This window comes from Podarcis gaigeae (assembly GCF_964106915.1).
Source record: "Podarcis gaigeae genome assembly, chromosome: 2".
Lineage (NCBI taxonomy): Eukaryota > Metazoa > Chordata > Lepidosauria > Squamata > Lacertidae > Podarcis > Podarcis gaigeae.
The window spans coordinates 125,591,571-125,607,182 of record NC_139679.1 but is presented as its reverse complement, the minus strand read 5'-3'; the positions used below and the strand labels follow the sequence as shown (position 1 = coordinate 125,607,182).

The following is a 15,612-nucleotide window of genomic DNA, read 5'->3' as shown; positions in this document are numbered from 1 at the left end:
CAGGGTTGCCACCTGCCCTGTTTAATGTGCTGGATTAGATTCATTTATTCACAGAAACAACACTATGTGAAGTTTCCAGAAGATGGGTTATTTAAACCAGGTGCAGGTTCGCTCCAAAAAATGTTCTACACATGTGTTGCTTCTGGGCTGACCAGAGAGATGCTTAGTCTGACCTCTACTTTTGTAGCGTGAAGATGTAAAGATTGGGTCTGGCAGCTTTTTGGTGAGCATTATGTGCTCACCTAGGTTTAGCATTATGTGAATATTTAGGGTGGGGGAATTCAAAGATTTAGAAATATTGAAAAGAATGAAACTATCATTGATGGGGAGAATCTCGGTGATAAAAATGAATATAATGATAATAAATAATAATTTTTTAATTTACATCCCTCCCATCTGGCTGGGTTTCCACAGCCACTCTCTTTGGCTTAAAACACAGCACAACAACAAACATTTAAAATATAAAAACACAGCACAACAACAAACATTTAAAATATAAAAACACAGCACAACAACAATATAAAAACAATATAAAAATATAAAAACACAGCACAACAAACAATAAAAAAATCTATAGAAGCAACAAAGTAACCGATAAATCAATGGAAAACAGTAAGAACAACAACCAGCTTACATTTATACACTAATTAAAGTAACCATCAACCCCAAATAACATTTATCCAACACCAACCCGACAAAATCAAAACAGGGGAACCAAAATTAGAACCATTTAAAACATTTTAGCAAGTTGCCTCAATCAGCTGTTCCGGCAATGTCCCCTTGGTCTCTCAGGAGCCTTTTACGCCACATGGAAATGGGCCTTGCAGCAGGGAGCAGTCTTCCTTCCAGCACTCAGGGCAGCAGCAATGCCCCTCTGGCCTCCCAGGAGCCTTTTAGTTGTTCAGGGTGAGTGTGGGCTCCACAGTTCCAGATTTAGAATCGTCTTCTGAAGCGTTCTATCTGTGTTGGATAAAAGGCTAGATACTGCTGGAAAACACATAGCTGTTAAGAGCTAGAGGGACATGGTTGGCACTCATGTATCTGGTATGGTAAAGCTGGAATACATAAAAGCTTCTCTAATCACCCCTGAGTGCTCCCTGGAAGGACAGATCCTGAAGCTGAGGCTCCAAGACTTTGGCCACCTCAGGAGAAGAGAAGACTCCCTGGAAAAGACCCTGATGATGGGAAAGATGGAGGGCACAAGGAGAAGGGGACAAAAGAGGACAAGATGGTTGGATAGTGTTCTTGAAGCTACCAGCATGAGTTTGACCAAACTGCGGGAGGCAGTGGAAGACAGGAGTGCCTGGCATGTTCTGGTCCATGGGGTCACAAAGAGTCGGACACGACTAAATGACTAAACAACAAAATCATGTTACCAGGACAAAATAGGGTTTGGGGAAAACATAGAAACTTACTGGAAAACAAAACACCAAGGTGGGTATCCTTAATAGAAGCAAAGACAAGGAAAAAATCAATATGGGTTACAAATGGGGTAGCTACATATGTTAGACTTGAGGGAGAAACAAAAATGAAATTAGGAAAAAAATGTGTCGGACTGGCTAAACTATAATCAAATTAACTCAAGATTTAAGGCAGACAAAAAACACATTTACAGAACAATAATCACAATTTGAAAAAGATATTAAGATGTACGGTTAAAGACCTCTGTAAAATGTATAAAATATTGTTCGAGTGGGAAACGAAAGAAGAGCTGGTGAAATCATCTTTGATAAGTTGGGGTGGGATGTGGGTCACAATAGTGATTTAAATTTATGGGTGCAATTGTAGAAAACAAATCAAATTCATTGTCAGCTATGCTCTAAAGAAGAAGTATTTAAAAATGATCCACAGGTGGTATTTGACACCAAACAGACTAGCCAAAATGTTTAGATCTAAAAGTATAATTGGAAATGTAATTGGAAATGTAAGGGAACAGTTGGTACATTTGATCACTTATGGCGTTCATGTTGTAGGGTAACAAAAAAATTGGGGAGATGGTGTACAATGAGCTTAAGAAAAGGTTTTTTTAGAAACAGTACCCAATAATCCACAAGCTTTTCTTCTGGGAATAATGACAGAAATCTAAAAAGTACAATAAAAATTAACTTATGGATGTACGTGAGGACATTCACTCAGATTCTAATTACAGAAAAATGTCCCATCAAAAGAAGAATGGCATCTCAAAATACTAGATATATATATCAAAGTAGCCAATATGACAAACAGGTTAAGAAAGAAATATGATAAAAGACTTGAAAGGTGACTGGATATCGTATATAGATTATATAGAAACATTTTACACCAAGAATCATAACAGGTGCAGACAGGAAACCATGGAAAGAGTGGAAGGGTAGTAAAAGTAAAGATATACGGTATAGGATTTAAATAATTTAGAATAATATAGATATGCCATTATATTATTATTATTAGTAGTAGTAGTAGTAGTAGTATTTGTCTATGACATTAACATAGTATGTTTTGTTGGTGAGATATAAGAGAAAAATAAATTAAAAAATGGAAGAAAACAGTAAAAACATTAATATTAAATGTATAATATTAAAACAAACCAATACCTCTATTTCTGGAAAGGTTTGTATAGCAAAATATTTTAAGCAAGGATCAAAAAGAGTACAGTCAAGGTTGCTGCCTGATCTCAACAGGCAGAGAGAAATTTCAATGAAGAAGTAACCCTAAAAATACTTCATCTGTTGTGACGGACTGACACTCCACTAACACTAAGGAGGATGGGAAACGGTCGCCAGTTCAAGGAATTTATGCCACACAATGACAAAAATGTCCCCCGGTCAAGATCTGGTGCTCACTCAACAGAAATGGAAAAAGGTGTCAGACGTTGCCACTGGGGTGAATCAGACTGCTCTGAATCTCTGTTCAGTCTAAGTCTCCTTCCATGTATCATATGTGTGCAGAGGAGAACTGGATTTGGCTGAAGCAAACAAACTGCTTACAGTACTGCTGTTCAGAACATGTAATACACAGAGAACTCCTTCTCCCTCATGGATGCAATTCTTTGCTCCTGGCATGCGCTAAGGAAATCGTTTGAAGGATCGAAGGAGAAGAGTAACAAGAGATTTCTAGACCTAGCCTTCCCACAAAGAGAAGCCTGAATTCAACATCTTGGCCATTGACTTCCACACTGCAGATCTGGATACATATTTGAAGAATATTGGGCACCGGGTTAGCACTCGAGAGCTTTGAGAGGCAGGGCTGACTTCTCTGCTGAGCTGAAGAAGCACAAGAACACTGTTGGAATAGAAATTAAAGTTTCCTGAAATAAAATTACTACACAGCAATTGCTACTGTTTGTCTCCACTGTGAGTTCTTTGATGGGAAGTGAGAGATGTGTTGTGACGGAAGCTCCTTCCACATTCCAAGCACTGATAGGGTTTTGCCCCTGTATGAATTCTTTGATGGGAAGTGAGAGATGTGTTGTGACGGAAGCTCCTTCCACATTCCAAGCACTGATAGGGTTTTCCCCCTGTATGAATTCTTTGATGGGAAGTGAGACTGTGGCTGTGGCTGAAGCTCTTTCCACATTCGAAGCACTGATAGGGTTTCTCCCCTGTATGACTTCTTTGATGGGAAGTGAGAGAGTCATTCCAACTGAAGCTCTTTCCACATTCGAAGCACTGATAGGGTTTCTCCCCTGTATGACTTCTTTGATGGGAAGTGAGAGAGGCGCTCTGACTGAAGCTCTTTCCACATTCCAAGCACTGATAGGGTTTCTCCCCTGTATGACTTCTTTGATGGGAAGTGAGAGAGGCCCTCTGACTGAAGCTCTTTCCACATTCGAAGCACTGATAGGGTTTCTCCCCTGTATGACTTCTTTGATGGGAAGTGAGAGAGTCGCTCCGACTAAAGGTCTTTCCACATTCCAAGCACTGATAGCGTTTCTCCCCATTATGGATTCTTTGATGGGAAGTGAGATTGCTACTATGACTGAAGCTCTTTCCACATTCAAAGCACTGATAGGGTTTCTCCCCTGTATGACTTCTTTGATGGGAAGTGAGAGAGCCGCTCTGACTGAAGCTCTTTCCACATTCCAAGCACTGATAGGGTTTCTCCCCTGTATGACTTCTTTGATGGAAAGTGAGACTGCTACTATTAGTGAAGCTCTTTCCACATTCAAAGCACTGATAGGGTTTCTCCCCTGTATGACTTCTTTGATGGAAAGTGAGACTGCTACTATGACTGAAGCTCTTTCCACATTCAAAGCACTGATAGGGTTTCTCCCCTGTATGACTTCTTTGATGGAAAGTGAGACTGCTACTATGACTGAAGCTCTTTCCACATTCAAAGCACTGATAGGGTTTCTCCCCTGTATGACTTCTTTGATGGGAAGCGAGAGAGGCGCTCTGACTGAAGCTCTTTCCACATTCAAAGCACTGATAGGGTTTCTCCCCTGTATGAATTCTTTGATGGGAAGCGAGAGAGGCGCTCTGACTGAAGCTCTTTCCACATTCAAAGCACTGATAGGGTTTCTCCCCTGTATGAATTCTTTGATGGGAAGTGAGACAGTCGCTCCGACTGAAGTTTTTTCCACATTCGAAGCACTGATAGAGTTTCTCCCCTGTATGAATTATTTGATGGGAAGTGAGAGAGTCGCTCTGACTGAAGCTCTTTCCACGTTCCAAGCACTGATATGGTTTCTCCCCACTATGAATTCTTTGATGGGAAGTGAGAGATGTGTTGTGACTGAAGCTCTTTCCACATTCCAAGCACTGATAGGGTTTCTCCCCTGTATGATTTCTTTGATGGGAAGTGAGAGATGTGTTGTGACTGAAGCTCTTTCCACATTCCAAGCACTGATAGGGTTTCTCCCCATTATGGATTCTTTGATGGGAAGTGAGACTGCTACTATGACTGAAGCTCTTTCCACATTCGAAGCACTGATAGCGCTTCTTTCCTGTATGACTTCTTTGATGGGAAGTGAGAGAGCCGCTCTGACTGAAGGTCTTTCCACATTCCAAGCACTGATAGGGTTTCTCCCCTGTATGAATTATTTGATGGGAAGTGAGATGGGTGCTCTGGCTGAAGCTCTTTCCACATTCGTAACATGGATAGGGTTTATTCCCAATGGGATTTCTTTGATGAGAAGTGGACTGGGACCTCTGACTAAAGCTCTCTTCACACTTTGAGTATTTATATTGCTTCTCCACTGTGTGGATTCTGTATTGCGCCCACTTGTTATTAATTTCCATTTCATCACCACCTGCAATTATAAAACTAATTACAGTTGGACCTTGGGTTGTCAAACTTAAACTGTTCTTGAATTGTATCTCAAAACCAAAGCGAGCTTTCCCATAGAAAGTACAGCGGTACCTCGAGTTACAAAGTTCGTAACTAGAGGTACCACTGTACAGTGGTGCCTCGCAAGACGAAAATAATACGTTCCGCGAGTCTCTTCGTCTAGCGGTTTTTTCGTCTTGCGAAGCAACCCTATTAGCGGAGTAGCGGATTAGCGCTATTAGCGGCTTAGCGGCTATTAGCGGCTTAGCGGCTATTAGTGGCTTAGCGTCTTAGAAAAAGGGGGGAAAGCGAAAAAAATCGCAAGACTCGCAAGATGTTTTCGTCTTGCGAAGCAAGCCCATAGGGAAATTTGTCTTGCGAAGCGCATCAAAAAACGGAAAACCCTTTCGTCTAGCGGGTTTTTCGTCTTGCGGGGCATTCGTCTTGCGGAGCACCACTGTAATGCGAAATGGATTAATCCGTTCCAGACAATTAAAAACAACCCATAAAACAGCAGTTTAACATGAATTTTACTCTCTAATGAGACCGTTGATCCATAAAATGAAAGCAATAAACCAGGGTGCCATCTACTACCCAGTATCAAAAACTGGCAGTGATCTACCCATTGCCATTGGAGGGACAGGGGTGAAAGAGGGGATTTTAAGGTGAGGACTCAAACTGGAGGGACAAGGGGTGCATGTGGGGAAGGAGGTGGCTAGCTGGATGCGGGAGGGGAGTTTAAGTGGGGGGAACGAAAAACACTCAAACTGGAGGGAAGAGGAGTGCGCGTAGGATGTGTGTGGGGAAGGATGTGGCTAACTGGATGCGGGAGGGGGAGTTTAAGTGGGAGGAAGGAAAGGGAGGCAAAATTTCTCTCTCCCCAAAGCAGCTCTCTCGCTTGCTTGCTCTCCCCTCTGCATGTTTTCCAGCATCTGCCCATCTCCCCATTCACCTGGGCGAGTCCCAGGGCTTCTGTCTCCACTTTGGGCAGCATGTCAAAGCAGCAGCCCTGGGCCAGCCAGGGCGGTACTGTCTGCACATCCCTGTTGTGATGGAACAGGAATGCAGCAGCAGCAGCACCAGAGCGCAGAGAGAAGGCGGCAGCTGCTGCTCTCCTAGCTGCCAGATGCTGAGTCAGGTGGACTGGAGCCTGCGCACAGTGCGAGCGCCCCTATCTCCTGCTCGGGAATGTGGCACCCACGCTGCTTCGCCTGGATCTTGCTTGGGGTCGGGCTTGGGGAAGGAGGGAGGGAGGGAAAGCAAAGGGATGGGAAGGTCAACCTGCCCAGCATAGTTCCCCCACCGCTGGGGGAGAGTCGCCAACTTCCAAGTCTCCCTACTCCGGAGTCACTTACATTCTGAGGAGCCACCCAACTCCACTTTGTAGCAAGGAAAGAGGCGCTTCCCATCAGAGGGGAGGGGAGGGGAGGGAGGGGAGGGGAAGGGCGTGGTGGCAGTCATTGCTGGGACAAGTTGCTCGCTCAAAACAGAAGTGTGCACTTAAATTGGAGCACGTTCGGCTTCCGAAAAGGGTTCAAAAACTGGAACACTCATTTCTGGGTTTGAAGTGTTCGGGTTCCAAGTAGTTTGAGAACTAAGCTATTTGAAAACTGAGGTACCACTGCATTTAAAAATATTAATATCTTATTGAAATATATTGTGTTCATAAAGATGTAATACAAGAGAAAGGAATAGAAAAGGGAAAGAGTGTGTGGAAGAACTATTTTTAAAAGAGGAAACAAATTGTGGAACATATGCAGTGTAATAAAAATAAATTTCCCTTTTATATCATATAGATGTTAAATGGTATTGTTACACTAATATCCAGTTGTCCCTTGGTTCTCGAACGGTTCTGTTCGACTCCCAGAACTGATCAAAAACCAAGGCGCTGCTTCCAATTGACTTAGCTTCCTGTACTCAATTGGAAGCTGCGCTGACCATTCGACTTCCGAAAATCATTCGATAACCTGAACACTCATTTGGAATTTTCAATCATTTGGGAGCCAAAGCATACACGTACCAAGGCATTCAAGTTCCAAGGTATGACTGTATATATAGAGAGAAACTAATTATAGCCTCAGGAAGAACGACCGTTCACAATTGTTGATTACTGAACATCGCTAATGAACAGTAGTGAAATAAGAAGAAATGAAGGGGGTTAGATGGGAATTCTTACTACACAGTTAACTGCCTTTGTTGGCTGGTATTAGCTGACATACTTACGGAAACCTGAGATTCAATTAAGTTTGTTTGGCCCAATCACGAAATCTGCTCTGTCTCCATTGACTGACAGATATTCGCAGACAACACCACCAATCACCCTCCATTCCAAATGATTTCTGGGGGCATTCGATTTCCAGGTGGTGTAGGTGGCGCTACTGAGGTCCAGCCAAACCTTGGAGATTCACCGCAAGGAGAGATTTATGGAATTTCAAAACAGATATGATGATCCTCAGAGAATCTTACCCAGAGAATCCAGGAGTCCATGATTCTCCTCCATGACCTCCTTATACAGAGCTCTCTGGTCAGGATCCAGCAACGCCCACTCCTTGTCCGTGAAATTAACAGCGACATCCTCAAAGTACACCAGACCCTAAACGAAAAAGGGAAATGTCCTCCTCTTAGACAGAATAAATATGATCTACCACACATTGCTCCGTTGTTTTCCACCTGTTAATTGTTGTGTTGTTTTAATGGGATTGTTTTGCTCCACATGGTATGAATGCTTATTTTAACATCTCGCTGGAATTACTTTATTATTTTAATGATGGGTCCTAATCGTTGTGTAAATGGGTGGAACTCCACATTTTTTTCTTCCAAGCATTCTGGCTGCCCCACCCCTCGGCCTCTCTCCCTACAAGTTTCATGCCCCCTACCTGATCTCCTTCTATGGCCGCTGCTTCTCCTTCTCCACCATGAAAAGACGCACGAGGTCTTGCTGGCATCATCCGGTCACCTGCCAGAGACAAAGGGAAGTGGGAAGCCATGAATGCCTGCTTTTCTCCGATGTTCAGGACTGCATCTCTAATTTCAGATGGACGTTTGAAGAAGTCTATCCTACTGAGACATTTGTACAACTTCCTATTTTAGTTGTGCAAAAATACATCTCTGCTCCTTTGGGCTCTTGGGCCCAACCACATCCCCATGAAAAAGGAAAAGAACCCACAGATTCGAATCCCTAGGATGTGACCAAAGAGACAAATAACACTCTCCTTACCCAGTGGTCTCTCCCTGGTGTCCATCGGAGTCCTCCTTGTCTCTGAGGAATCGGGACCCATTTCTGCGATCAGATCCTTTCCCTGAAAGAGCAACAAAGATTCAAAAGAGATAATTGGGAGGAAGATTAGAAAAGTAACGGAAGAGGCAAACACTCTAGGGGTACCAGATCGCATTCCTAGGATCCGATCCATAAAGGGATGGGACATTAGTACCACATTCCTAGGGCATATAGTCAGAAAGTCTATATCTAAAATACGGGAGAAAGACCTAGAACCGAAAACTCCTTGGTGGGAATAGCCGGCAGAAATTGTTGCAGTGAAAAAATTAAATATGAAAGAAAAATACTTATAAAACTGTATTAAAGGAAGAAAATGGAGAATTGGAATTAAAGGATTATACAGAAATTAAAGCTCATATTAGTGATTTGTTCCAATATATTCAAATTAAGTATAGATTAGCAAAAGGCAAGAAGATAGGATTTGAAAAAGAAATATCAAAATTTGATAAATACTTAATACAAAAAAAAATCTAAATTATATAATCTGATCTTAGAGTGGGAAACAAAGGATGAACTGGTTAAAGCATCCATGATTAAATGGGCGCAAGATATTGGGAAAAATATTATGCTCAAACAATGGGAAAAATTGTGGAAAGAAGATATGAAATTTACTATGTGTTATATATTGAAAGAAAATTACCTTAAAATACAACATAGATGGTATTTAACACCTGAAAGAATAGCAAAAATGAATAAAAATTGTAATGATGTCTGCTGTCAATGCAACACTAGAAAAGGTACTATGATGCATATATGGTGGAATTGTTTAAACATCAAACAATTTTGGGAAACAATATACAATGAAATGAAAAAAAAAGTTCAGATATTAATTTAGGAAAACACCAGAAGGTTTTCTATTGGGAATAGTACCAGGAAGTCTAAAGGAAGAAGACAAGACATTATATTTATATGCAACAGTAGCCGCAAGGCTATTGATTGCGAAACATTGGAAAAGTGGTATTATACCGACAGAGTGGCTTGCCAAATTATTGGAGTATTACAATATATCCAAAACAATGGGAGAAATTGGAAGGATCTCAAAAGAGAAGATAGACAAGGACTGGAAAGTGTTTAAAGGATACTTGCAAAACTATATTGAAAAATCAGAACTCCTATTAGAATAAACAAGTTCCGTTATAAATACTGAAATAATAAGATGGATAACAATGCGTAACAGAAAAAGAAGCAGAAAATTGGTTTAAAAGTGTGTGAAAGAAGGTAATAGAAGTGGAAAGAAATTGCAGTTGAGTAGATTGGAAGTTCAACACAAGAGTGGGGTGAGGCGTAAGGGGTGGGGTGGGAAAAAGAAGTATCTGTGGGATTGTGTGTGGGTATGTATGAATATTTTAAGGACTGTATGAATATTTTTAAGGATTGTATGAAATGTATGTTTGTATATTCATAACATGTGTGTATTAATGCTGAATTATTTTAACAATAAAAATTTATTTATTTATTTATTTATTTAAAAACCTCTCTCCCTACAAGTTTCCTGCCCCCTACCTGATCTGCTTCCATAGCCGCTGCTTCCCCTTCGCTACCATGAAAAGCTGGATGAGGAGGTCTTGTGGGCATCATCCTGTCACCTGCCAGAGACAAAGGGAAGTGGGAAGCCATGAATGCCTACTTTTCTCCGACGTTCAGGAGTGCATCTCTAACTACAGATGGACCTGTGAAGAAGTCTACCCTGCTGAGTGCATTTTGACATTCATACACCTTTCATCTGTTTGCTGCGTAAAAATACATCTCTCCTCCTCTGGGCTCTTGGCCCCAACAGCCTCCCCACAAAAGAGGGAAAAAACCCAAGATTAATTTCCGAATCCGCAGGATGTGACCAAGGAGAGAAATAACTCCCTCCTTACCTAGTGGTCTCTCCCTGGTGTCCATCGGAGTCCTCTTTGCTTCAGAGAAATCAGGACCCATTTCTGTCAACAGATCTTTAATCTGAAAGAGCAACAAAGATTCAAACCAAAATGGGAAGGGGGATTAGAAAACAATGGCAGAGGCAAACACTTTAGGGCAGGTATAGGCAAACTCCGGCCCTCCAGATGTTTGGGACTACAACTCCCATCATCCCTAGCTAACAGGACCAATGGTCAGGGATGATGGGAATTGTAGTCCCAAACATCTGGAGGGCCGGAGTTTGCCTATGCCTGGTTAATCCACAGAGCCTAGGACTTGCCAATCAGAAGGTCGGCGGTTTGAATCCCCACAACGGGGTGAGCTCCTGTTGTTCAGTCCCTAGGACTTGCTGATCAGAAGGTCGGCGGTTCGAATCCCCGCGATGGGGTGAGCTCCCGTTGCTTGGTCCCTGCTCCTGCCAACCTAGCAGTTCGAAAGCACTGCGAAAGTAGATAAATAGGTACCGCTCTAGCGGGAAGGTAAATGAGGTTTCCGTGCGCTGCTCTGGTTCGCCAGAAGTGGCTTAGTCACGCTAGCCACATGACCCGGAAGCTGTACGCTGGCTCCCTCGGCCAATAAAGTGAGATGCGTGCTGCAACCCCAGAGTAGGCCACGACTGGACCTAATGGTCGGGGTCCCTTTACCTTTACTTATCCTATCCATAAAGCAGTGGGACATTAGTACTGCATTTTGAGATACTCTATCTCTTGTTCAGAGCCCTTGGGAGTTTCCAGAGGAAGGTCACACTCACCTGCTGCTCTGCCTGCTTCCTCTCCTCTGCCTGACTCAGGAGGAAACCTTCAGCGAGAGCCACTGCCTGGGAACTGGTCTCCGCTCCACATTCCCTCACCCAGCTCTCCATCTCTGGGGGAAGGACAGCCAGGAACTGCTCCAAGATCACCAGGTCCAGCACCTCTGCTTTCGTGTGCCTTTCTGGCTTCAGCCACTGACAGACAAGGTGGTAGAACCGGCTGCAAACTTCTCGGGGTCCTTCAGCCTCCTGGTAGCAGAACTGCCTGAGCTGCTGGCAATGCACATCTGAGTGGAGGGTGTCCTCCTCACCCAGGATCTTCCCCACAGAGTTTTCCCAGAATCCCCTACTGCTCCCATCTTCAATGGCATGGCCACTTCTTGCTTTAGGTCCAGCCAAGTCCTGCTCATCCATCTTTCCTCTCAGGAAGCTCCCAAGAGATTAGAAGGAGTCCCTTTTTTCTTCTGCAAAGTTCTGCTTGTCCAAATTAGAGGTGCTGGCAAACCCTACAAAGCAAATGCATTGTTCTGTTATAAAATTGGCACTCTGTCAGGATCATAAAAATGTCCTTTCAGTAAACGTCAATGAGTTTTGCTAGGAATCAAGGCTGGATTCCACTAAAGCCAACTCTGAACTTATAAATGTGGTTGTAATGAAGTCATAGGAATAAGAGGAATAATAACAACAACAACAACCAGACCAACCTTGAGATACACACAGAGCCTTCAGAAAGGGGGTGAAGAAATTTAAAGTCTCTCCACACCCCACACCCCCGACAGCTTGAGATTTTGGTACAACTGAGCACACACACACTGCAGCATCATGAGGAAAAAATAAAGACTGCAGAAAACACACACACCATCAGCATTGTTCTCGAAGCTACTAACATGAGTTTGACCAACTGTGGGAGGCAGTGGAAGATAGGAGTGCCTGGCGTGCTCTGGTCCAGGGGGTCACGAAGAGGCGGACACGACTAAACAACAACAATTATTCTTACTACTACTACTACTACTACTACTACTATGCTGCCCATCTGACTGGGTTGCCCCAGCTACTCTGAGCAGCTTCCAACAAAATGAACATCAAAGACAGCAAGGCATCAAACATTAAAATTGTTTCTTCATCAACAGAGCAATTATACTCCTAGCTTTGAATATCATCCATCAAGTTCATCAACAGATCAACACTATGTCTTGTTTCATTTACTTGAAAGAGAAGTTGTTGAATTACAACTTATTACTAAACTTAACCCCTTCATGGATCACTGCCTTGCCGTGGCGAAGGGGCTTGAAGAACTCAGAGAAGCTATGAACTATGCCGAGCAGGGCACCCAAGATGAACAGGTCATAGTGGAGAGTTTTGACCAAACGTGATCCACCTGGAGGAGGAACCGGCAAGCCACTCCAGTATCCCTGCCAAGAAAACTCCATGGACAAAGACAACAGGCATATAAAAGATATGACGCTGGAAGATGAGCCCCTCAGGTCGGAAGGCGTCCAACATGCTACTGGGGAAGAGCGGAGGGCAAGTACAAGTAGATCCAGAGCTGATGAAGCGGCTGGGCCAAAGCCGAAAGGACGCTCAGTTGCGGATATGCCTGGAAGCGAAAGGAAAGTCCAATGCTGTAAAGAAAAATATTGCATAGGAACCTGGAATGTAAGAACCATGAACCTGGGTAAGTTGGAGGTGGTCAAAAATGAGATGGCAAGAATAAATATTGACATCCTGGGCATCAGTGAACTAAAATGGACGGGAATGGGTGAATTCAGTTCGGATGACCATCATATCTACTACTGTGGGCAAGAAACCCATAAAAGAAATGGAGTGGCCCTCATAGTCAACAAAAGAGTGGTGAAAGCTGTACTGGGATGCAATCTCAAAAATGATAGAATGATCTCGATACGAATCCAAGGCAGACCTTTTAACATCACAGTAATCCAAGTTTATGCACCAACTACTTGTGCTGAAGAAACTGAAATTGACCAATTCTATGAAGACTTACAAGACCTTATAGAAGTGACACCAAATAAGGATGTTCTTCTCATTATAGGGGATTGGAATGCTAAAGTAGGGAGTCAAGAGATAAAAGGAACAACTGGCAAGTTTGGCCTTGGAGATCAAAACGAAGCAGGGCAAAGGCTAATAGAGTTCTGTCAAGAGAACAAGCTGGTCATCACAAACACGCTTTTCCAGCAACACAAGAGACGACTCTACACATGGACATCACCAGATGGGCAGCATCGAAATCAGATTGATTATATTCTCTGCAGCCAAAGATGGAGAAGCTCTATACAGTCAGCAAAAACAAGACCTGGAGCTGACTGTGGCTCAGATCATCAGCTTCTTATAGCAAAATTCAAGCTTAAACTGAAGAAAGTAGGAAAAACCACTGGGCCGGTAAGATACAATCTAAGTCAAATCCCTTATGAATACACAGTGGAAGTGAGGAACAGGTTTAAGGATTTAGATTTGGTGGACAGAATGCCTGAAGAACTATGGATGGAGGCTCGTAACATTATACAGGAGGCAGCAACGAAAACCATCCCAATGAAAAGGAAATGCAAGAAAGCAAAGTGGCTGTCCAATGAGGCCTTACAAATAGCGGGGGAGAGAAGGCAAGCAAAATGCGAGGGAGATGGTGAAAGATACAGGAAATTGAATGCAGATTTCCAAAGAATAGCAAGGAGAGACAAGAAGACCTTCTTAAACAAGCAATGCAAAGAAATAGAGGAAAGCAATAGAATGGGAAGAACCAGAGATCTGTTCAAGAAAATTGGAGATATGAAAGGAACATTTCGTACAAAGATTTCCACAATAAAGGACAAAAGTGGAAAGGACCTAACAGAAGCAGAAGACATCAAGAAGAGGTGGCAAGAATACACAGAGGAATTATACCAGAAAGAAATGGATGTCTCGTATACCCCAGGTAGTGTGGTTGCTGACCTTGAGCCAGACATCCTGGAAAGTGAAGTCAAATGGGCCTTAGAAAGCACTGCAAATAACAAGGCCAGTGGAAGTGATGGCATTCCAGCTGAACTATTTAAAATTTTAAAAGATGATGCTGTTAAGGTGCTACACTCAATATGCCAGCAAGTTTGGAAAACTCAGCAGTGGCCAGAGGATTGGAGAAGATCAGTCTACATCCCAATCCCAAAGAAGGGCAGTGCCAAAGAATGCTCCAACTACCGCACAATTGCACTCATTTCACACGCTAGCAAGGTTATGCTTAAAATTCTACAAGGAAGGCTCAAGCAGTATGTGGACCGAGAACTCCCAGAAGTGCAAGCTGGATTTAGAAGAGGCAGAGGAACCAGAGACCAAATTGCAAACATGCGCTGGATTATGGAGAAAGCTAGAGAGTTCCAGAAAGACATCTACTTCTGCTTCATTGACTATGCAAAAGCTTTTGACTGTGTCGACCACGGCAAACTATGGCAAGTTCTTAAAGAAATGGGAGTGCCAGATCACCTCATCTGTCTCCTGAGAAATCTCTATGTGGGACAAGAAGCTACAGTTAGAACTGGATATGGAACAACTGATTGGTTCAAAATTGGGAAAGGGGTACGACAAGGCTGTATTTTGTCTCCCTGCTTATTTAACTTATATGCAGAATTCATCATGCGAAAGGCTGGGCTGGATGAATCCCTAGCCGGAATTAAGATTGCCGGAAGAAATATCAACAACCTCAGATATGCAGATGACACAACCTTGATGGCAGAAAGTGAGGAGGAATTAAAGAACCTTTTAATGAGGGTGAAAGAGGAGAGCACAAAATATGGCCTGAAGCTCAACATCAAAAAAACGAAGATCATGGCCACTGGTCCCATCACCTCCTGGCAAATAGAAGGGGAAGAAATGGAGGTAGTGAGAGATTTTACTTTCTTGGGCTCCATGATCACTGCAGATGGTGACAGCAGCCACGAAATTAAAAGACGCCTGCTTCTTGGGAGAAGGGCAATGACAGGCCTAGACAGCATCTTGAGAAGTAGAGACATCACCTTGCCAACAAAGGTTCGTATAGTTAAAGCTATGGTTTTCCCAGTAGTGATGTATGGAAGTGAGAGCTGGACCATAAAGAAGGCTGATCGCCGAAGAATTGATGCTTTTGAATTATGGTGCTGGAGGAGACTCTTGAGAGTCCCATGGACTGCAAGAAGATCAAACCTCTCCATACTGAAGGAAATCAACCCTGAGTGCTCACTGGAAGGACAGATTGTGAAGCTGAGGCTCCAGTACTTTGGCCACCTCATGAGAAGAGAAGACTCCCTGGAGAAGACCCTGATGTTGGGAAAGATGGAGGGCACAAGGAGAAGGGGACGGCAGAGGACGAGATGGTTGGATAGTGTTTTCGAGGTTACCAGCATGAGTTTGAGCAAACTGCGGGAGGCAGTGGAGGACAGAGGTGCCTGGCGTTCTCTGGTCCATGGGGTCACGA

At 43.2% G+C, this 15,612-nt stretch overlaps 1 protein-coding gene across 11 annotated transcripts in view; it reads right to left on the bottom strand.

Annotated features, from left to right (window-relative positions):
* Positions 1 to 356: 356 nt before the first annotated feature.
* Positions 357 to 15,612, bottom strand: part of LOC310837254 (uncharacterized protein) — a 41,948-nt gene continuing 26,692 nt past the window's right edge. For 3 of the 11 annotated variants that reach the window (XM_083723495.1, XM_083723498.1, XM_083723497.1), the window contains exons 3-6: positions 10,387 to 10,468; positions 10,028 to 10,110; positions 7,714 to 7,840; positions 357 to 5,230 (exon numbers count right to left, since the gene is read on the bottom strand). In XM_083723495.1, the coding sequence (XP_083579621.1) occupies positions 3,315 to 5,230; positions 7,714 to 7,840; positions 10,028 to 10,110; positions 10,387 to 10,468 (2,208 nt within the window). In that variant the 3' untranslated portion in view covers positions 357 to 3,314. Of the gene's footprint in view, positions 5,231 to 7,713; positions 7,841 to 8,123; positions 8,204 to 8,464; positions 8,547 to 10,027; positions 10,111 to 10,386; positions 10,469 to 11,177; positions 11,705 to 15,612 lie in introns of those variants that run through there. The other 8 variants (XM_083723494.1, XM_083723493.1, XM_083723496.1 and 5 more) reach the window with 7 other exon arrangements.